At 48.7% G+C, this 23,725-nt stretch overlaps 1 protein-coding gene across 2 annotated transcripts; it reads right to left on the bottom strand.

Annotated features, from left to right (window-relative positions):
- Positions 1 to 4,601: 4,601 nt before the first annotated feature.
- LOC128825313 (kelch-like protein 20) lies at positions 4,602 to 20,302 on the bottom strand. 2 transcript variants are annotated; one of them, XM_054007706.1, is made up of 8 exons: positions 20,241 to 20,302; positions 18,811 to 18,902; positions 13,956 to 14,139; positions 9,778 to 9,921; positions 8,987 to 9,120; positions 8,108 to 8,316; positions 6,170 to 6,276; positions 4,602 to 5,217 (listed from the first exon to the last, which is right to left on the bottom strand). In XM_054007706.1, exons 1-8 carry the CDS (start codon positions 20,261 to 20,263, stop codon positions 5,151 to 5,153), a joined length of 960 nt encoding a protein of 319 aa, XP_053863681.1. In that variant the 5' UTR covers positions 20,264 to 20,302; the 3' UTR covers positions 4,602 to 5,150. The 2 variants fall into 2 exon arrangements, with proteins under 2 accessions (XP_053863681.1, XP_053863682.1); XM_054007707.1 differs by lacking the exons at positions 4,602 to 5,217; positions 6,170 to 6,276 and adding an exon at positions 6,286 to 6,552.
- Positions 20,303 to 23,725: the final 3,423 nt, after the last annotated feature.

Below are 23,725 nucleotides of genomic sequence, written 5' to 3'. Positions count from 1 at the left end.
TTCAGAGTACAACACACAGCCACAAATATTTTCAGTCCACATAAAACAAACCCAGCTTGGTTCTTAAGAGCTACAAACATTGAGATTCCTGGCTCTTTTGGATGAAAATTAGCAGAAATTCTCTTGAGCCTGAATAGATTGGTTTTCCATCTCGAAAAATCACACCAAATCAGTCGAGTCGCTGCACAGAGAAGATACCTGCTCTTGGGAGCCTAACGGCCATTCCCTTTCAGCTTGTCCTTCTGGGTCCCACTGTACCGATGTGTCCCATGGAACTGAGGTGTGTGTAAGGGCACTATTGCCCTCTCGTGGGCTGACGATGCCAGGGCTGCTCAGCTGCTAATCCGTTTCGTTGACTGTTCTGTGGCTTAGCTGCCCAAGTAGAGGCCTATGTTTTGGAAACCCGCTCTCCTGAGTGTGTGCTTGTGCAGCCAGCCACCAGCGGTGGGCGCTGTATTGCATGCAGCCAACGTTCATTATACTCAGAGTTGAGTCACTGGAGGACAATCGTTTTTGGAACGGATCGCTGTAAACTGGGTGAATCGTTCACAGCCATTTACTGGATTCACATGCTGTCCACCATAGCGATGGCACGAGCTTGTTCTGACTTCTGCGGGCTCCATTATGCATTAAAGCCACACTAAAGGGTTAGTGGCGGAGCAGCTAGTACTTCTGCTGCGGCAATGAAAGCAGGGTTCTTGCTGGCATAGTTCCCTGCTCTGTAATGAAGCCTCGCAATTGCACTTCAGATGAAACCCCCTCGGGAATTCAGCGTCCCGAGGGCCTGGGAGCAACATGAGCCGTTTTACAGCCTGCTGGAAGAACTTGCTCTGCCCTCTCCGCCCCTCCTGAGGGCAACACCCCAGTGGTAACTAACCCCTTCTCAGCACGCCTCTGAATCCGCTAGAGAGGAGGATTTGCTGCACTTCAACCCAGCAGCAGGCTTGAGGAAATCTGCTCTTTGTGGACTGATGCCCCCAGTGCTAAACGTCAGGTGCACACATGAATATCCAGGCAAAGCATCAAGACCACGTGCTCTTAGCCCTCTCCCCTGCATTATGCACTGTTTCCTGAACCTAGCTCAGCAAACACTGGGCCCCATCCTGAGAGATGCTGAGCACCGGCTGCAAGGTGCCAATGCCCTCAGCAGCCACTGAGATCAGCAGGAGCTGAAGGAGCCCAACCCCTTCCAGAATCACGCCCACCTTTTTGTTTGAAGAACTAATCCTGGCATCACTGTAGCTTTAAGAGTCTTTAAACTGATGAAGTATCAGAAGGCAACAAGCTGCCACTTACAGCTTTTCTCAAAGGTGGCCTTCTCTGCAGGAGGCCACCAGAGGCTTTTCTTGTGGCCACAGCCTCCTGGGTGGTTATTGGGGCGGGCAAAGCAGGGGCCCCTCTCTGGAGAGACAGAAGAAGGGAAGCAGGCAGCCTGTAACATGGCCAGTGTAGACATACCCTTAATAGCTAGCAAGTCTTAAAAAAAAAAAAAAAACAACCAACCAACAAAGCAAAAGAAACTATAAGAAAAAAGACAAGAACATGCAAAAAAACTTATTTGTGTTTTTATTTTGTTTAGGTCCAGCAAAGAATAGAGACAATTGTCCATTCTTTTTATTATTGAGTCTGCAAAAATAAATCCTACAGCAATAAATTACAATGATTTGAACCTGTCTAGGTGCATGTTCATTTGTTTTTCCTAAAGTCAATTAAGTATTTTAAGAAAAATTGTCAGAGTGGCCATGAGCAAGAGCTGGTAGCCACACTTTGAGGCCACCAAAAACATTGTTGTGAGAACCCTTGCACTAGAACTCTCCTAAGAGAGAGGCCTCTGCCCTCCCCCCGCCCAGTGAACTTAGGGCCCGTGACAGCTATGAGTAGACCCAGGGCAACAGTATCTACCAACACAGCCCTGCTCCACCCCTTCTGGAAAGGGGTTGCGAATCTGGCCCTCTGACTTTACTTACAACTGATCACAGCCGCATAAAATGTGATTGTTTCGGATCGCAGTCCAAGTGTGAAATACCTTGCACCAAGCCTGAGCCATGCACCGAGACACGTTGGTGCAGCATTCCTTGTATTGACGCTGAGCCAGGGTGGGGTGAAAAAGGCACAGCTCTCCGCTGGGCTAGTGTGGAGCATAGAGACGGTGAGGCTAATATCTGAATTCTCAAGAGCCAGATTTCGATTACGGTTACACCAGGTTCACTCCATGCAAACCGGCTGCTCTGGCTTCACACTGACACAGCAGAGATGTAGTGCATTGTGGGGTGCACAGGGGCCTCCCCAACTGGAGTAGAGCCAATGTAGCTACCTGTATGCCACCCCCCAGTGCACAGCTGGGGCATTCCTACATCCTAGCTGCCAGAGAGCCCCCAGGGGCTAGTGCATCTGAGGCACAAAGACAGCAGTCGCTGAAGCTGCTTTCCGTCCCCCCACCCCACCCCCAGGATGAGGGAGTTGCATTGTCTTCTCCCCTCCATCCCTGCACTAGACTTAGCACCAATAGAGGGGTTCATTCTCTGGGTCTGCCCTCTGGTTGAGCTCCCTAAAATGGGTCTGTGGTTTGGTTACTACAGGGGGTGCCCGGTATTCGTCGGGGTTGCGTTCCTGAAAAGGGCAATGGATACTGAAACGACAGATACTGGGCAATTTTTCCCCATAAGAAATAGTGCCCCCCCCTTCCCACCCCGCCTCTTCCCGCCCCGTTCCACCCCCGCCTCTGAGCGCACCCTGTCCCTGCTCCTCCCCCTCCCTCCCAGCACCTCCTGCACACTGGGGGAAGCACCCAAAGAAAAGCCACGCAAAAGATGAAGCGACGGATATGTGATTCGGAACACGTTCCCCTATTGATGAGCAATGGATAGGCGAGACGACAGATAAGGGGAGACGTATACCAGGGACCCCCTGTATAGCTAATAATGGTACATGATCACAATATTGCTGCCACCTAACTGGAGTTTCAATGTCCGCTTCCAGAACTGGGGTTCACATTGGCATCAGGAAGTGAGCAGCTTTCCAGAAACTAACCTCACTCATTTACTACTGCAGCCCTGCTCAACTCCGCATAGCAGCCAGCAGGATTAATCCAGGGTTCGGGACAGATCCTGACCCTTTCTTTAAGGACCGATACGATAATCGAATGGGAAACTGCGCAGCCCAATGCAGCCCTGCGCACCCGGCTTCTCAGGAAGACAGAGATGGATTTCCCAGCTGTGTTTACATTTGAAATATAACTGGGCTAAGGCACAATGGAAGCCCAGGTCACAGGGTTCCCGTTAGACGTCGCTTGTCCACAGAAGGTTGGTGAAACACGTTCTGTGGCACGTGCTTGCAGCTTTCGGAGAAGGGTCAAAGAGTTCGTTTTGTAAAACGTTCTGAAGGCGAAGAGCAAAGCTGTGATAATAAAGAAACAGCCTCCCTCTAGTTCAAACAAGTAGGTCATCCCCTCACCCTGGCTGTCCAACTAGGTTATGCCTCATGCAGGGTGGCAGGGACAGTGTTTTTTTCATTTCTATGTATGGGAAGAGAAATAGATAAACCTGTGGGAGGTAACAGTGAGGATGAGTCAGAGGCAGCAGGGAAGGAGTGAAAGTAATTTTCTGGGGAGCTAATTAATGCTGTTGGAAAATGCAGATTTCGAGCATGCCTCAGTTCTTTGGAACTGAATAACTATTCATATAGGGATGGTTTCATTAACCTCACTAATTCTGGTGTAATTAATTCCTGTGGGGGTTTATGGTGAAGCTTACCCAGATACCATATTGTCCTTTCTCCTCTCACAAGGAAGGAGCTAGTGTCTGACCATCGTGTTTGACGGGAGAAAGAGGTGCCAGTCTCGTGCAAAGGGATTGGCGGGGGGGGGGGGGGAGGATGGGGGGTCAGATGAGCTCTTGGCTCGAATAGCAGTACAAAGCTTTCCACTAACTCTGAGCTTAATGCTGAGGCTTTGCTAGAAGGGAAGGCCAGCGGAACTGTTCCTTAGCTGGGCTCAGCGGGGCTTCCGATTTCAGCTAACTAATGAGTGCAGCAGCGATCCAAGGAGATCTTTTCCGCCTCCCTAGGCACATGTTTTACAACATGAATTTCCAAAGCACCATTTACCTGCAGCGTGTCATTGAAGGAGAATGGGGGACAGGAAGCTCATATTTCTCCTGCGAGAGGAAGATTTGTTTCCTCAAAGTCATACTCCATGCCTGGCCAGCAGCCTGGGGCATTCAGTCAGGTTAATCATGTCCACGAAAGTGACAGTGAAGCAGGTAGAGATTTTCTGTAGGGAGAAAAACCTCTGCCGCGGTCCCTGCACCAGTTCCATGCTGGGCCAATACTGCAAGGTTAGCCTCCCCCTGCTACACATTATCCAGCGGCCCCCATGTATAGAGAGATGGATAGATATTCGCACACACTGGTAGTGATACATTAGGTTTTTGTTCCTGAAACATCTCCCTGCTTTTAAAAAAATCTGGCTCTCCGCAGAATCAGAATAGCGTTGAACCATAATAAAGCCAAGCGTGTTAAATAGTTGTTTGTATAAAAAGCACGAGGGGACATTTTTCCTTGTAAAAATTAAACAGAAGAGGAGAGGGATAGGGGGAAGGGGCTCTTGAAGCACTCCAGTCAGTATTATTTATTGGTTGTATCACAGTAGCACCAAGAGGCCCATGCCAAGATCAGGGGTTCCAACAGATAAGATGCTGAAGAGAAATTATGTAACTTGACCGAGATCACACCAGAAAATTGTGGCAGAGCTGGGAACCAAGCCCAGAACTTGAGGACCAAGTCCAGAGCTTTAACCACGTGGCTCTTCTTCCTACCAAACAGCTACACTCCGTACATGAGGAGATACACTGCAAAGGAAACTGCTAACACCACATCCTGGCATGATGATCAAAGCATGAACTCTTTAAATGGAGGCTCACATTCAGATAACAAGATGACCCTGTGCTCTACAGTCCCCATGCATAAACTCCCCAGGTCTTATGGAATTTGCATAAGCACAAAAGGATTAAGTAAGGTAGCATCCCATTCCCCATCTTATCCACTCTGCTGCTGCTCCCTTTCCTCCTCTCCGGCTTACACTACATCCCACAAAACCAGACTTCATCGTTAGTGTTCAGTGCAGCACAGGATGGTTGGAAAGTTCTCAGTTCCTAGATGGTCATTTTCAGCACAGCCACACCTCCACCAGCATGACTGGTCTTGGTATTTCCAAAGGGTCTGCAACAAGAAGAGGCCATAGGATATTACAGACTCTCTATTCAAGAACCTACGGGCCAGATCCTCAACCTGTGTAAAGTGAGAAACCTCAGCTCAGGTCAATGGAGCCGGGACTAGTCACAGCAACCTGGGCCTTCAGTGAGAATGGCACTCTGGACTTGCTGTGATTGGAATACATGGCTCCTGTCTGATGTTATTTCCCAAATTGGTTTCAAAGTCCCTCACCTGAAACATACTTTTCAGCTGTGTGTTATCACAATCAACGTGGTGTCAAGGTGATGGTACGTCTGTCCTAAAACAGATTGCATCATTGTAATGTAGTGAGTCAGGATGGTGCTTCTATCTCACCCCGTTTTAAATGACCACTGGTGGCAAGGCCACGTTCCCATGCAGCTCACATTTATGAGAGTTCATATTTGGCCCTTATAAGTAGCATCCAAAAACTGCTGCACTGCGCCAGGCTGTTCCCGTGAGTGGGACCCCAGAAAGGCCCACAGAGCGATGGCACACGGAGCGTGAAGCTTCCTCCAACGTCTGCAAGGGTCCACCTGGAACAAGGCTGAGGCCCACTGGTGGGATGGTGTGCTGGGGAACCCTATGTGCCACTGCCCGTGCTGTACCTGTTCTGCACAGAGAAGACTCCAGGGTTCTTGTATTACGTGTCTTTCATGACCACTAAAAATAATGACCCATGTGCATCGTGGGACTATTTTAAAATCCAGTGTGGATCCAACCAGCTCCAGATAGTTAATTAGTTTATTTGGAGCTAGTGTTGGGCCAGCTACAGGCTGTAATTAATTTTTTAATCTGTGGGTTGCAGGGTCATTAACCCACGGGGTTTCTGGAGTGATTCAGATTAACAAACCCAGGCTGTAAATGCAATTGAGTGCATGCAAGGGCAGTTAATTGAGTAGCAAAGGCTGATTAAATAATCAATGCGGCATCGATTTACCTCCACTTGTTGGCATCCAGGTCAAATCCTTCCACAGTGGTAACGTGCGTGACACCGTCGAACCCCCCGATGGCCAGTAGGTATCCATTGGCTGCAGCAGCTTTCACCTAAACACAGATCCATGGGTTTCAGAACTGAGGATGAAAGGAACAAGCCAGGAGGGGCTTAAAACTAATCTGGTCTCATGGGCTGAAGAGCTCTAGAATATTTTCACACTGTGAGCAACAATAAATGGAAAGGGAGGGGACGAGACCCTGAAAACTGGGCTGTTTCCATCCTTAGAGACTCTTACAGCTGTTGATCTTCCGCATTCCGATTGGCAGTGCTGTGCCCAGCATCAGCATAGCAACGCGCTCTGGCTCTGTTGGTATCTTCGAGCCTCTCTGCCCGGAAAGAAAAGACATCATCCAAAAGCAGGCTTGGCAATTTGAAAAGGAAAACAAAACAGGCTTGGCATTTGCTAGGAGTAAATGGAGTTTAATATCCCAAACCAGTCAGCTCATGGAAAAAGGCACGGAAGTGACAAGGGCAGGGATTGGGATGGAGGAAAAGGGGCAGAATCTACTCGAAATCTGCCCACAGTGCCCGTGTAATCTGACATCTCTATTAAGATGATCAGCAGTGAAATCGTTAACATCAGAACTACTGGCATTCAACTCCCTTGAGCAGAACAGGGCAGTTCATCCATCTCTTAGCACGGATATATCTAGTTGCAACCTCAGCAAAGCAACCCTGCTTCTTCACAGACAGGTGGGCAGACCCTCTTGGTTCTGAAAAGGGAAGCTTAAATTCTGCAGAAGCTGATGAGAAGCCACCAGACAGTACCACTGAATGCCTGCCCAGCCCATCTTCTGATAACCCTGGAAGCAGAGATGCCTCTTCCCTTCCCACCCCTCACTTTTCAGGTTTTTTTTTTTTTAGATAATCAAATTCCAGCCGTTGTGTAGCTCTGTAATTGCAAAGAGGTTATGCTTCTTCGAAGGTGGCACTTTCAAACACAATTAACATGCAACTAGCAGAGAACGCTCAGAACGCGCTCATGAGGGTGATGCCGTGCCTATTTTCAGAACGACAAAGCCTCTCATCTTCGCTACAATACATTAATCAGAGTTCATTTTACTTCATCATTGCATATGTTGCCATCAGCAGGGGAAGGGCAGAAGAGAAAATACACAGGAACAAATATCCTTTCCCCAGCAGGAAGAAAACCTCAAAGTAACCTCATTTGGATGAGGTAACTAATACAAAAGAAATTTATAAATAATTAAACTCACAATATTTCTTGCTGCTTCTTCCTGGGCACTGTAATCCACACCCAACTCTTCAGTTGCATTTCCCATTGGGAACACATCCTACCTGCCCTCTGTGTCCCAAACTGGTTGACCATTGATCTCTGAATGAAATTTGAGAACTTGGGGGTTTATCTGCACCCTGAATTATTTGGGTCCAGGTTACCTGAGCTACCATGTCTCCAAATTCAATGGGAGATGAGAAGGTGCTCTTGGTGAGGGGCAACCAACTCTGGAATTCATTCCTCCAGCCCCCTTGGTATACAGACCAGATCTGGAGACCTTCAGATCATGCTGCACACCCTGTCTGTTTCCCCAGCCTTTTCCTGAGGAGGAGGGTATGTCTGGCAGGATGGATGGAGGAGGAGGGGCGTCCGAGTTGGGTGACATTGATCCAGTTTTGTGTCTGTCTTCTTGTGTTAGTGTTACAATCGAATGGGCTGGAAACAGAGGTTCTGACTTTCTGTGTGGTCCTGAGCAAGTCAGTTCCCTGCTCTGTGCCTTGGTTTCTCCATCTGTTGCACTTAGGTTCCTATACTGTCCCATCACTGTGATGTGGGAGGAATAATGAACTAGACCCCATGGTAAAGCTCTACAGGACCCTTGGATGGAAGCTTGAGGCATGTAAAAGACTGTTCGCATGAAATACCTTATTCCTCTTTGATTTCATGGGCATCATCGGTGACCATTCATTGGTGACTGGATCGAACCGCTCAGCGCTACAGAGCTCCGTGAGGTCATCCCGGCCACCGAGAGCATAGATTTTCCCTTGGAATGTAGCACAGCCAAAATTCTCTCTGCAGATGCCCAAGGGAGGGCAAGAGGACCATGAATCCTCCTCAGGATTGTAACGTTCCACTGGGAGAGAAACCAGAAGAATCCTGGGTTCTAATCCCACCTCTGACCCTTGTGACCCTTTGGTAAATCTTGGATTTACTTCTGTGAGTTTGGGCCAATCTCTCAATCGCTCCGTGCCTCAGTTTCCCCTGTATCCAACAGGGAAAATAAAACTCGCCTACCTCACAGGGGTGCTGTGAGGGCTGAGTCAATAATGGCTGCAAAATGCTTTGAAGATTAAAAGCACCCAATTGCTGAGCTTTGTTACTAATACACGAGAAGTTAATAAAAAAATTTCACACCCCCACGGATCAGACAGCCAGGAGGCTGCCCGCCTTGGCCTTAGTTAATTGGATTGAACAGTGGAAAGGATTCATAATTGGGAAGCAGCAAAGGTGGCTGGGTCTGAGCATGGGCAACATGGAACCATTCTCCAGCTCCATGCTGGAGGTGTCACTGGAGGGAAGGTGGGGATGGTGCAGGGGGCTCTGCTTGCTTGGGACAGCTTCCTCCTTCTCTCCAGATGGCAGAGGGCTCCCTCTGCTTTGGGAGGGAAGGGAAGGGAAGGGAGGCAGAGCAGTGGAGAGAATCTAACCTGCCATAGAGCCCAAGGCCGAATATATTGGTGTGGGAATCGTACACTCATCTTAGACAGGGGCTCATCTTTGTGCCAACTTCACTCTTCCGTTACCTGAATACAGCGGAGACTGGCCATCTGAGCCACCGATAGCATAGAGGTAGCCGTCTAGCACTGCCACCCCTAAGCCTGCACGGTGGCAGGTCATGGGTGCCATCCTGCACCACCTGTTCCCACGAGGATCATACCTAAAGCCAGGGGGAGGCAGTCAGAAGCGCGGGAGAATGCCACGGACTGTCCCAGCTACGGCACACGAGAGCTGCTTTCCGGGCTAAGTTACGAGCCGGCTGTCTGGGATTCAGCCTGTCTCTATACAAGGCTCCCTGAGAACACAACACACCCGTTTCCACGCACAACCCTTATCAGACAAGTCCCGTTCGCCCTCCTCGGTCCTTTGGCTGGTAGATCTGGGCCCTTTCACAAATCAAAACGTGCAAACTGAGCGCTGGCGAAAGGAGTCAGATTGAAGAGGCCTGGAGACTGAAGCCCTCCGTCTACAGAACAGGCTCCGATCAGACACTGGCAGCGCGAGCTTCGCCCGCACTCCCCAGTCCAATGCTCTGCACCCTGACAGGAGAGCAGGCCGCTGGCCATCTTGTGAATTACAAACCAGAAACCTCCAGGTCCCGGCTCCCCTGCTTGGCAGAGCCGGGGTGCCTCATGCCTGTGGAGGGTATCAAGGCAACATTGGCACCTCTCTCCATATTAAACAAAAGCTCTCGACCCAAGACGGCAACCTCGGTGGCTGTAACTAACCCCAGTGGTTCACTATGAATGCAGATATTGGCAGTCCTACGGAGCACAGTCCATGAAAGTGATGTGCATCCGCACACGGGTTACGATACCTTTCCACCGTGCTGAGGCATACGATCCCATCACGGCCTCCTACACAGTACAGATAGCCTCCCAGCTCCGCTATGCCCATGTCTCGTTTGCCTTCGCTCAGGGGGGCCACGTCACATCTCCATTCCTGCGTCGTGGGGTCGTACCTTGTGCAGGGCGAAGAAAGTTTTTTGGGGTTTGTTTGATTTTTTTTAAAGGTGACAAGGTGGCAAACGTCTCACATGCCGTGCGAGGAAAGATGGGGTTAGAAACGACACATTCAAGACTAATTAGTGCCTGAGTTTGGACTCTGTTTTCAGACGGGAGCGAGTCTCTTGCACTGACTATTCTGAGCACTGTGTAGGTGCCTGCATGGAATGGGAATTCAAGAGGAAGGATGACCTTGGGATTAAGGCCCTAGACTGGGAGTTGGGAGACGTGAATTCAATTCCCAGCCCTGCCACAGACTCCCTGTGTGACCTTGGGCAAATCCCTTCATCTCTCTGTGCCTCAGTTTTAGATCTGAAAAACAGGGTTGGTGAGAATGACGAATTCAGTACAGCTTGCGAAGGGCTTGGGTACTGTGCTGATTGGGAGATGGTCACATGTGTACATGAAGTAGCCAGTCAGTAGGTGTCCATCTCTTTGCTATGCATACAGCAACGTTTTCCACAGGGAATGTAATGTTTGTTTTAACATGTGTTGGGTATATTGCTGTCCCTAACAGTGCATCTATAATGCAGGCAGTGTTCCCTAGTGGTCAGGCCTGGGCATATTACTTAACCTTTCTGTGCCTCAGTTTCCCCATCTGTAAAATGGAGGATAGGATACTGACTTCCTTTATAAAGTGCTTTTAGATCTGCTGATGAAAAGCCCTTTACAAGAGCTAGGTGGTATTCTTTTATCAACAAAGCTCAGTTTTATTAATTTAAAAATTCTTAATTTAAGAAATGATCCTGTATTTAAAATAAGATACTTACATGGAATATAGATTTAATAGCATATGGGATGGATCTAATTTAAGGCAATGAGGAGGAAATTAGGGTGCAAAGTGGGATGCTTGGTATGTTGTGCAAATTAACATAAGAAGTAGAAAACTCTCACTGTATATCACTAGGTGGGCTGGTTTTTTGGCAAACTGATATCTCAAAAAGGAGACAGCCCATCAGGAATAAACTCACCTTAAGGGTTTTGCAGCCTTGGAAAGACAACTTAACACATTTCTCACATGCTAGCACTCTCTCAATTCAACTTATATTTAGCAATGTGCTTCAGAAGCTGAATGTAGCACTTATGGAATGAGCAGAGGGCTTACAAAGTAGTCTTTACCAAGCGGTAACTGGTTGTCAACGCTGTCATTAAACTCAAGTAGTAACTACAACCACCACAGATATGAGGGAGATTCTCCATTCCCAAGAACCCTGTATGCAAAGTGCAGTTAAATGCGAGACATGCGGTTATAAAAGCATGTTGTCAGCTCAGCCCTAGCCACTCATTAAATAGAAGAAATATCTCCTTTGTATATTACCAATCTCAAACTCACTTGTCTTTCATATGTCAGCATTTTTTATTAATGATACATTAAAAAAAAGTCTTCAATGTCCATTAAAAATAATTCTAAAGATTGCAAGAGAAAGACAAATTTTGTACAAATTCAGTTAATTAAGCCATCTCCTTCCACTGTCTCCCAACCCAGCTGGAGAACTGTGTGTTCAGAACTGTTTAGAGAGGCGGTGTCACAGTTCTAAGTAAGGAGTTTACACCTTTGCTGACTGCAAGTGGAATCATTTTTCACTGTCTAGTGTATTTATCACTACTGTTCTAAAATATAGCAAACAGCTTCAGACATGTCACTTTCTAAGTCCATTCCACCTACTGGTTCTTATCCACCAGCAACATGCTGCAAAGTTTGGGCGGCAAGCACTGCAGGGGGAAATAGATTGATTTTTAATGATCTATATGCCCTGAGGGAAGCAGGGGCGGCTCTATGCTTTTTGCCGCCCCAAGCATGGCAGTCAGGCGGCCTTCGGCGGCATGCCTGCAGGCGGTCCATGGTCACACGGATTCAGCGGCCTTTCTGCGGGTGATCTGCTGGTGCCACGGCTTCAGCGTACCCACCGCCCGAATTGCTACCGAAACCACGGGACTGGCAGACCTCCCGCAGGCACACCGCCGAAGGCCGCCTGACTGCCGCCCTCATAGCGACTGGCAGGCCGCCCCCCGCGGCTTGCCGCCCCAGGCACACGCTTGCTGCGCTGGTGCCCGGAGCCGCCCCTGTTGGGAAGTCGCTTAGTTTCTCTGTGACTCAGCTCCCCATAGGTAAATGGCAATAGCCCCTTCTTTCCCCTCCCCTTTGTCTGTCTTGTCTAGTTCGATTGTCAATTCTTTGAGCATGGACTGTCTATTACTATGTGCATACTTAGTGCATGTGGGCCCCCGATCTCAGTGAGTGCTCTAAGCACCATTGTAATACAAATAGATAAAAAGGGGCCGTGTAGACATACCCGAGGTGCAAAGGGATTGCTCCAACACTGCAGCATATTAATGAGCCAACCCAGCTGTTGTTAGTGGATGATTACTCAGTCCCAGAAATAAGGTGAAACAGAGTAAAGGCTTTAGAGTTCCAGGGCAATTACATATAGCAGCTAACACCTTCCTGCCTGAGCCAAAACAACTTTCAAATATTACATCGAAACTCCACTTTGCAGGAGGAGCATTCTAAGAGATTCCGGTTCCATCTCCCCTAATCCTGAGAACCACCACAAGTGCCTCAGGCCTTTAGTTAACTTGTGGGAATTGAGGTTGTTCAGGCTCCAGACTGGCCTGACTTTTGTCCATTTCACAGATTAAAGTTCCCTCTCATTTCCATTAATCTTAATGGGATCAAAGTCTTTCCATTAACGCTAAAGGCTTTTTACTTTTGCAAGCTGAAAAGCAAGATGATATTGTTATAAAAAGCATATGAGTTGTATGCTCCATTAGTCTGAACCCTGGATTTGCATGAGAGATTTCAAAACTATCTAATCCTTAGAAGCCAACACTATTTGTATCATACTAGAACAGTTATTTTACCCTTCAGCACTCATTTCTGCTCTTCCTCAGATTTCTAACTGACTAGCTCTGCCAGACTATTTAGATAAACAGAATCGCCACATTCTAAGAGCTCAACATGTGATTCCTAGCATCGTCTTTCAGCTTTGAGAAAGAGACATTTGAGAGCTGAGAAATGAACTGTACTTTAACTTCTGGTTTTCTCTCAGTCAGTTGGGATGAAGCCTCTTTACAGAGAGTGAAAAATATAGAAGCCAGCCAGGAAGAACCAAATTAATGTTTAAATTTCTACCTGACAGCAATTCACTTTGATGCATTGCATACTAAGATTTTTGGGACTGCTAAATAGAGTTAAAATAAATAGCAGAGAGTGAAAGGAAGAGTTAAGACACTCAGATGTGTGTTTATTTTATATTTTAGTAAAAAAAGACCGTGACTTCAAACCAACAGATGACTTGGAATGTCATTTAGTGCCTGTTTTGTCTGAGAGCAACACAGTTTTCGTTTCTAATTTGCAGCAGGATTTGAATTCATGACCTGTAGGGACAGACCCAAATCAAACCCTCAGATCTGAAAGTTCCACCACATTTGGGTCTGTCTGGATCAGAACTTTGTGGATGGACCCCATTTGTGAAAGGGGCTGAACCAAGAGTCAAGCATCTCTCAAACTTTGGGAAAGCTCGGGACCAAATCTGGATCTGAACTCTGTGGCTCAAGATTGTCTCCTTCCTGATGTACAAACATCTTGGGTCACATTTTTAAAAGGGGGCAGCCTTCCATTTTCTGGCATAATGGACACCTGCCTTTTTCCACATGCAGGTGCACTGTGGATGGCAGCCCGAATGCTTCCTCTGCCTACCGACCACAGGGTCAGGTGCCAGCAGGGAATGCAAGATGTACATAGCCTGGTTTGCACCAGAAATTCATTTGCAGAATTATAGGGGCAAAATCTGCAGGGGGCCATTTGTACCTGCCAAAACAAACACAAGGCTTCAGCCCTTTGATACATTCTTTTGTGCCTAACACGGCAGATTTTCTGTTGCACAGACAAGTTTAAAATGTCTTAACCCTGCAGAACCCGAAGTTTCCCAGACCTTCTGTTCTACTCATCTGTTTCATAGCACAAGACTTCTGCGGGATGCAGGGTTACCTCTCCACGCTACTGAGGCAGGTTGTGCCATCATAGCCACCGACTGCATAGATGAAGTCATGAAAAGGAGCCACACCCACACCACAGCGATGTCTAGAGACAGGTCCCAGCACTTTCCATTCATGCTCCAGGGGGTTATAACATTCCACACCACCGATATGGTCACTGCGGAGCCAGCCTCCAACTGGAAAGAGAGACATGGCACAACAGGAGCAGGAGAAATAGGACTGAAGAGGATTAAACCGTCAAGTCCTGCATTGTAATGGATTTCCCACCCTATGTTTCACTTCCCTTTCCTCCCCCTCCCCACCTCAAAGCTTGCGCCAGCATGCCGACCAATCACAGTACAGACTATGAACATCTCATCCAAACCACTGCAGTGCCGATCTGCCAATCCACGCTCTCCAGTCCAAGTGAGTTGACCCTGAACGTACAGCATGCAATGCACTTCACACTCAACCTGTTACTTGACAGCTATCAACAGGGCACATACAGAACACACACACACACACCCCAGTTCTCCATCGGGGGCTCCCCCAGACATTTTTCACTCGATGCACCACAGGGCTCCCTGCCTTTCCCACCTGGCCAGCTCCCCTGAGCAAGCACTCTTCGCCTCTCCCCATACTTGTAGGCTGAGGCTGTCTCTGAGTGACTCCTGTGGGCAGAGCAGAGGGGACACTGGCTGCTGGAATTGGGGGGAGGCCGGGCAGGCCCCCAGGAGGAGCCCGGCTGCAGGAGCTGGCCCCACGGCAGAGGTGAGGAGCAGCAGTGCTGGCCACCCCACTGCCCTCTCAGATTTGGCCCAACGGCTCTCCATCATGATGGGAGGCAGCAGGGCCAAAATGGAGTGAGTGTGGTTGTGATCTGGTGCACGGGAGTTGCAACATGGCTCTGGTTTGGCCCCATCATGATGGAGGGGCCAGGGGCCAAACCTGAGGGGCTCTGCCACCCCCATGCACCTGGTCGCAATGCCACTCGCTGAATTTTGGTCCTGCCACCCCATCACAATGGGCCAATGGTACGCAGCACGGGTACAGCTGCAGGGGCCACGGTTCTCCATTTCTGAATGCACAGCTTGACCTCTTGGTCACCTAGCTTTCTTATGCATTTACAACATGCCCATCGCCATGGTATCTAGGCTCCCCAGGCACAGCTTTAAAACTTATTGTCATCAAAGGGGACTCATTGGCTCCCAAAGGTGTTGCTGTTGTTCATAGCGGTCGTGGGGATAGATATATCATCACCAGGAAAATAAACCATCATATAAAAACTCCACAACACTAAAATTCTCTTTCCCAAATTAAACCAATTACTGATGCCTCAGGGGGGAAAAGCATAGAGGCAATAATACTGCTTTGATCTGGGGCTTTGGGGTGGGTTTTGCTGACGGTTATTTTGGCTCCCATCTAGACAGCCAGGGACAATTCAAAGACAGGTAGGAACCATTGTCAGTTTATTGACTTTTTACATCTCCAGCATTTTCTGATGGGCCATCAGCAGCTGTTTATTGACAGGCCTGAAGCAGCATCTTCCCTTGGGTGATTAAATTTCTATTGCAGTAACTATTTGGAATGATTACTACAATCACAAGGCAATTTAAAATAAATGATTTCACCACCGAGTACTGCAAACACCACATTGAGCATAATTGGAACCAATTGCAACCGGGAAGATTCAGTCGTGAGTTTGATTATTAATGTTTTATAAATACATAAGTTGCAGTGTCAATATTTTTTTTCACGGAAATGGTTTCGAATGCTACTCTGCATTTGCTCAATAAGTCGTTTAGCAGGGGGTGGAACTTCTGCAAGGAGGAGCAAAGGTTTTCAGAATATATTCTGATTTTTTTTGTAAATGGGAAAAGATTTTCCTATTAGCTGCTTATTTTTAACGACGGAATTTAATGGACACTTTTCATGCTGATTGCCAGCTTGCCAAGGTACAAAGTGAAACTTCTCTCACCATTAGGAATGTTCTTAAGATTGAGCTGTTAAGTGCAGCCATTCCAACTCAGCTGTATCTAAAGAGTAGTTAGAACTAGGAAATCTCCACTTTAAAGTGGACCTTCATTGAAACAATATAGCTGCTGCCTATACTTTGCCTCCTCTCAGAAAACCAAGGGGAAATGTTACATTACTAAACTTTTTACACCCTTTTGTGCTATGAGCCATCTCTCCATTCTGGAACCTGGGACACAGACAACTCTTAGAGCGGAAGAATTAGCTAGCTGGAGAGAGAGTATCTTCCTGAAACCCTGTTCTTTACGGTCCTTCATTTAGGATTAAAATATCTCCCCAAGAGATGTTACAGGTCCTCTGTGTGCAGCGATCTGGGCATTACTCACCTATTGGGGGATGTGTTACATCAATCAAGAAAAAACACAACCGTTCAGGCAACATCACAAGCCCACTCCTGAAGTTCCTAAATAGGCAAACTCACCTGCAAACCAACTCCCCCGGCACACTAATTGCACACAAGTGTTGCCTTGCAGTTAGATAAGCAGCATGAACACATTCAGTGCTTACAGAAGTTAGACACAGGACTGACCTACCTGAGCTTTAGATCGACAGTTGAGCTCTGGATCCAAAATCACCCCAGAATTTGGGGAGCTCCAAAGCCAGATCCACTCTGAATGCACCCACAGTTGAGATGATGTTTATTTTTACATGCCAAGAACAATGCTGGGTGCCTGACAGTGCAAGTGGCTGCATCAGGTCCCTTCCCTTACAAGCTCACAATCCAAACGGAGACAATGTTGGGATTCAGGCCTGCAGGCACCAGAAACCCATTCTGTGGCCTTAGATAAATCAACACTCTGTGCCTCAGTTTCCCCAGGAAAACAAACACCCAACTCCTCCAGGAGGGCAGGGGGAGTACTAGTTAGGTCAGAGAATCATAGACGTGTCAGACTGGAAGGGACCTTGAGAGGTCATCTTGTCCAGTCCTCTGCACTCCAGGCAGGGCTATGTAATAACTAGACCATTCCTGACTGGTGTTTGTCTAACTTCTTCTTAAAAACCTCCAGTGACAGAGATTTCACCACTTCCCTAGGCAATTTGTTCCTGTCAGGGTAGTTAAGCACTGGAAGTTTTTCGTGGCTATGGAGAACTTTGGACATGAAAAGCAGTAATAATATTTAGTACCAAGTATGATTATCTACAATGCAGATTATGAGCCACATTAGTCCCTGGTGCTATATTTGTAGAGTTAGGGATATACACACACTAAGATAGAAACCCCTTTCCTTCTGGCACCCTGTGTCCCTATACTACCTTTTCTTCTATAACGGGGGTGGCCAACCTGTAGCTCCGGAGCTGCATGCAGCTCTTCAGAGGTTAAAATGCGTCTCCTTGCATAGGACCGACTCCGAGGCTGGAGCTACAGATGATGACTTTCTAATTGCTGTGGGGTGCTCACTGCTCAACCCCCTGCTTTGCCCCAGGTCCTGCCACCACTCCATCCCTTCCCCCCAAGGCTCCTGCCCCTTCCCCCGAGCCTGCCATGCCCTCGCTCCTTCCCCTTCCCCACCAGAGCCTCCTGTGCACTGCAAAACAGCTGATTGCGGCGGGCAGGAGGCGTGGGGAAGGAAGGGGAGGTGCTGATTGGCAGGGCTGCCGGTGGGCAGCGGATGGGGGGCTGCTGACGTATTACTGTGGCTCTCTGGCAATGTTCACTGGTAAATTCTGGCTCCTTCTCAGGCTGGTTGGCCGCCCCCATTCTAGAACTTAGGATATTTAGGACTCAGTTCAGCACCATTGACTAGGGTTACCATATTCTCTGCCTCCAAATGGAGGACACTCCACGGCCCACGGCCCCGCCCCCAGCCCCGCCCATACCCCCGCCCCAACCCCGCCCCCTCCCCAAAGTCTCCGCCCCCTCCCCTGCTTCCCGCGAACATTTGATTCGCGGGAAGCCTGAAGCAGGTAAGGGGGGTGTGGGGGGGAGGAGGCGCGGCCCCGGCCGACCACCCCCGGCCCGCCCAGCACTGCCGACCCCCGGCGGCCCGGCGCACCCCCGGGCTCCCCGCGGGCCCGCCGGCCCGGCTGACCGGCTCCCCGCCGGCCCGGCTCCCCGCCGGCCCGGCTGACCGGCTCCCCGCGGGCCCGGTTCCCCGCGGGCCCGGCTGACCGGCTCCCCGCCGGCCCGGTTCCCCGCGGGCCCGGCTGACCGGCTCCCCGCCGGCCCGGCTGACCGGCTCCCCGCGGGCCCGGTTCCCCGCGGGCCCGGCTGACCAGCTCCCCGCGGGCCCGGCTGACCGGCTCCCCGCCGGCCCGGTTCCCCGCGGGCCCGGCTGACCGGCTCCCCGCCGGCCCGGCTCCCCGCGGGCCCGGCTGACCGGCTCCCCGCCGGCCCGGCTGACCAGCTCCCCGCCGGCCCGGCTGACCGGCTCCCAGCCCGGACCCCGGCCCGGCCCCGCGCCCCCGGCTCCCCGTCCGGCCCCGCGCCCGGCACTGCGCCCCTAGTTCCCGGCCCGGCACCATGCCCCCGGCCCCGGCCGAGCACCACCCAGCCCTCCCGATTTTCCCGGACATGCCCGGCTTTTGGGGATTTCCCCCCGGACGGGGATTTGAGCCCCCAAAAGCCGGACATGTCCGGGAAAATCCGGACGTATGGTAACCCTACCATTGACTCTGGTGGGAGTTGGATCAGGATCTTAGAATACAAGGTCCTTTCCCACTCTCAGAAATGCTGTACTCTGTAGCCTCACACTGACACCTCACGCTACATGCTCAGCTACGGCTCTACTCCAGGTCTCTTCTGCCTTTGTATGTTTCAGGCCTTCCCAAAACACCGTGGCCGACTCCAGGCATCTCAGACAAATTCAACAGAAACGGAGACAGGACAAACTTACCAGCAAAAATGAGCTCGACTTGCCTGCTTGCTTTGTAAGCTCCAGACTGAGAGTCCTGGGTAACCGGTTTCCTTTGCAATTCAAGCTGCTCCCTGAGGCAATGCAAATTCCCCAGTCACAACATTATCCCAGAACAGCTCTGCAATGGGGACAGGGCACTACCACATCCTGGGGAAACTTTAGTGCTGGGCAAGCACACAATACAGGAGAGCTAAAATAGCGTTAGGAGACCTTCAAAACAGCTGCCGCATCATCCATTCTGATACAGCTTTAAGAACAAACAAACAACCCTAATGATCCAGAGAGGGGCTTAAAGTGTCTTGCAGGATCCAGGAGGGAGAACTTCTCTGAGGACTATAGATTTGGGTTTATTTTTTATTTCACTGGCTTCATTTGCAGATGGTGAGTTTTGGAGTCAAGTGCCCTCTCACAGGCCGAGCAAACAGAAATCCATGAAAATCCCTGACCTGGACAACGAAGCCTGCATCACAAATGTTGCTGAGGGGTGAGCTTTGTCAAGTTTGAGGTTTTCTGAACCTAAAGCTCTTTTCAGGATTGTGAAATGAATTAAGAGTTTGAGTTCCTTTTTACCCTTTCTAGAAAACTCACTGTGGTATTTAGTAAGGATGAAACTAATATGGTTTAATAATTTATGGAAATTTAACAGGGGTCTGTTAAAAACCTGTTAAGTCTGTTCAAAAACCTATAGAACTGTATAGAAAATGAGATCCTTCCTAGAGAATTCTAAAGCAGGGAGATCATTCGCTTTCAACCATCCGATAGCATTTTAATGGAGGCCTATAAAAAGGTTCCCATTCTCTGTTGTTCCACAGGACTTTAACATGTCTTCTTCGGTCTTGTAAATGAATCTCTCTTGTCCTCCATTTCCAAAAAGGGGTTTGATATTTTTAAAAAACTTTTTTTTAACCAAAACGAAGCCCAGTTTTTGTAGTAAGGGAGAGAAGAATCTTCCCCAACCCCAAAACTAGGTTTGTATGAATGAAGGCCTTATATAACACTATATAGACTGCATTGGTTACCTGCTCCCTTCGTCACAACTGTTCTGTAGTTTGTCACTCAGCCCCAGTCTTCAGTTCATTTTTCACCCTGTTTTTCCACTGATTTTTCCCCTCTAATCCTAAGCAGAAATAGGAACCCAACAAAATTCAAACCCAAGACAAACTTTCAAACAGTGTGTGTGAGTGGCTTCAAATTTACCCCAGGTGAGTTTATTCTACTATCGCTCAAAACACCAGAGCCTTTCAAATGTGCAGAGCTGTAGTAAGTGGGGTCAGAAGAGAAGATTATTGGGGGGGGGAAGGGGGAAGGGTTATGGCTGCTTTAAAGGCAAGTATTGAAGTCAAATTAATAATGTCCAAATTGTGTGCTCCTCTCCCACATTAGCCTTTCATAAAATGTACAGTACTCACCCTTTGTCTTCATACACACCCATCCCTGAGCACTGAAGGAGCTCCTAGCACAAAGAGGGTTGGGTTGACCACATCTAGTCCAGATGGAGCCTAGAGACTTATATGTCAACCCACAAGCCAAAAATAGGAATACTTTGCATGCTTCAGACCATAGAGCATGTGACGGCACTGAAATTCCATTCAATCCTTTGTTCTCCTTTGCAACAAAACCAGATGTCCTCCTATCCCAGGAAGATTTCTCACCATGACTTTGGGCATCAAGCAGCAATAGTATCCATCCCAACTACTTTCCTCATTTGCCATTAATTTAGTTCTTAACCGAGCTCTGCAATTATTTCCTCTCTCCTTTAAGTAAGTCAGGTGCAGGGGAGAACTGAACAATGCTTAATACATTGCATAAAATGAAAGACAGAATGGCTTAAATTGGCTTATTTCAGCTTGACATCAATGCTCTGAGTTGAGGGCTTTCAGCACCTCGGTGGATGATCAGACTAGAAGTGACCAGTATGTGACCACTGAGATAACACTTGCAAACACATTCTGTTAAACATCTACTGTCAGGGTGCTAGAACTTCGGGAATTCTTGTTTCCAAGACTATAGCATGCAAAAAGAGAGACACTATTTAAAGGAATAATCCTTAAGACATTTGCTGCCCAACCCAGGGTGAAACACAATCAAAATCCAAACAGGTAAAGAATGAAATTGTGCAAACATTTGCATACACCGAGTCACTCAGTGCAGGAGACTCAAAAATCCTTGGAACTGAATGACTATTAAAGGAAGAAAATTTGCTAAATCGCCTATTTTCTATGTACCAAGACTGAAATATATTCTTTCCTTACTGTTTTCTCTTCCAAGAAGCACATTCACAAATCACTCTGAGCTAGGAGCATTTTTGAAGTGCTAATACAGAAGATCTCATCACTTCCCCCATCCACAGACATTGGCTTGTACTCCACTGCAACCCGCAGCATGATTTGGCTCACACCAATGTAACCACACTGACTCTGGTGGAGTTACTCCCATATACCACTCGCACTAGCAGAGGACGCTTTTTCCTATTAAAACTCACTTGTGACAGACTTTCACCCTGTTGGGGTTTGTATTTTGCCCTTTGGCTGCACTTAATCCCAAAGAGTTTTTCCGATGGAAACTGAGTAAGTGTGGTTAGGTCACAGGGCTAGGAATGGAGACTCCTGGGTTCTAATCCAAGCACTACCACTGCCGCCTTTTATGGATTTGGAGAAGTCATTTATCCTCTCCAAGCCTCTGTTTCCTAACACCTGTAAAATGGGTTGCACGACATATCTGGAAAGCTGAAGTAAAGTTTACAGTATGCTTTGAAGCCCTCTGATGAAACGCATCGTGCAAGTGCAGAATATTATCTCCGCATCAAAGACAGAAAAATAATATTCCTGTTGCCCTAAATAGGGCTGAGAGAAGATTCTAGAGGAAAGTCACGGTGGGGTTCACTACCCAATGGTGAATGTTATTAGATACCAGCCGTTTGACTCATTGCTCTAAGAGGTAAGAGATCAGGGCAGATGATGGGCTTTGTGTCACAAGAAGAGTCAAACGGCAGTGAATATCTCCAAAACCTCTGAACGGACAAAACTGAACATAAAATTAAATGGCATGGAATTCTCTCTACTCAGCGGCTACAGAACATGACTTGGTGCTTCAACCTTCTGTTGACGAGTGTCAGATCTGAATTCCAGCAAATAGATTCCAGAAGCTAAAAGCCATAAAAATCTTGGGGAATTTCCAGACTAGCTACATCAGTCTGTTTAGAAGCAGACACTTGCAAAGCAAGTGATCACTGGACTGTATGGTTAGCATCAGAACAGATCAGCCCAAGCTCTGGATAACATGATACATTGCAAAATAGGGAGAGTAATTAAAAGGTCAGTAGGAGGTTTGAGGTCACCAGTGTATTCCGATAGGAAAACTCACCCCTTATTGGCTGCTAAATGCGAGAGGGACATCACATTCTGATTCAGCTGAGCTACACTCATGGATTTCTGAAGCCCTCATCACTGCTTGGGTCCAAGCAGCAGGGAAGGAGCCATTTACTTTATGAGTTTTACCTTTTACAGGCAGGAAATAGTGTTGGTCGCCCTGCTCTGAGCCCGTGCTGACCCCAGTGTGCCTGCATATTAAGGGGCGCTGAGTTGCTGGGGGGTGCCATCTTTCAGACATGGCTTAAAGCAGACATATTCATTTCATGCAGGCTCCACCTCCACTCCTTGTGTTAGTGACATTCCCATGCAGTTCTTGTCACCAGCAGCTCCTCCATGGGGAGCATTGCCTACCTGGTACTTTAGTATCTTCCCCCCCACCTCCTCTGTATTGTGTGTTAATTCCATCTGTCCTCCCTCCCCACTGCCTCTGCTATCCCCGAGAGAGAACTTTGCTGGTAAAGTTTAAGGAAATTTACCCCGATCAGAGCCATGTTTGGGAGCCAATGCCCTCTCACTGTAAGAAATCGTCTTCTCTAAACTATTCTTTTACATTGAATTAATTCAATTTAAACCACTAAGAGTCAAGAGGAAAAACATGTGGGCTGGCTGGCTGGCCAGGAGCATTGAAGTGAGGGACTGGCAATCGGAAATGCTTCTTGCAGCACAGGTAGGCCTGGTAGGTTCACAGTAGCCTTTCTTATCAAGTTCCGTGGCAGTTTGGTGCTGTGGACCCACATCCACTAGGCACTTGTGATCGGGGAGTGTTGCATGGGGCTCTTGCCTAGTGGTCACGGTTCACTATAGCGACCGTCCCACCTAGTGGCAGTAGTCCAAGGCGGCAGCAGTCCTGCCTAGTGGTTGCTGCCTGGGTGGGAGCAGAGGAAGCAGGTGAAAGTGGGCCCCCCCTACTCCACCGGATTCAGACCCAGGGCCCTGTGAGGCTGACTCGGCTGCTCACCTGTCTTCATGTGGTGTTCAGCTTCCCTGGGTCATGTCCCACTCCCGTCCGCCTCCCATCTGACCACCGCCCGACCCTGGGGAACATTGCCTTCAGGCTTCTGGTCCGTGTCTCGTCCATTAGGTGCTGTGGCTTCCTTCACTCACCGGCTCGATACTGGCTCTGCTCCAGTCCCACGTGAGAGTTCCCAGGGCACATCCTGCTCCCTGGCTTGTCAGCCCCAGACTGAGCAGCCTGGCTGGCTTTTAAATCTCTCCTCCAGTCTGAGCATGCGCGGCAAGGGCACGGGGCCCCTTTAGCCCTAAGTGTTACTTAACCCTGTGATCGGGGGGTGCTGCAACTCCTGCCTAGTAAGGGGTTCAGACACCCAATTGACAGCGAGCCCCCAAATTCATTAGGCCTTGTAAGCCTAACCAGACCGAAAGGCAGCTCTGCAGAGACCAACGATGAATATGGTAAACCACAAAGCCACCTGAGCCCTAGGTGTTAGCCCTGTAATCGGGCCAACAGAGAGTCACGTTTGGCCAACTCAGAATCATGCAGCTCACTTGCATAAAGCAGTAAG

The sequence above is a fragment of the Malaclemys terrapin genome, chromosome 17 (assembly GCF_027887155.1).
Source record: "Malaclemys terrapin pileata isolate rMalTer1 chromosome 17, rMalTer1.hap1, whole genome shotgun sequence".
NCBI classification, from domain to species: Eukaryota; Metazoa; Chordata; order Testudines; family Emydidae; genus Malaclemys; species Malaclemys terrapin.
Note: the sequence above shows the minus strand (reverse complement) of the source record. Positions and strands in the feature narration are given on the sequence as shown.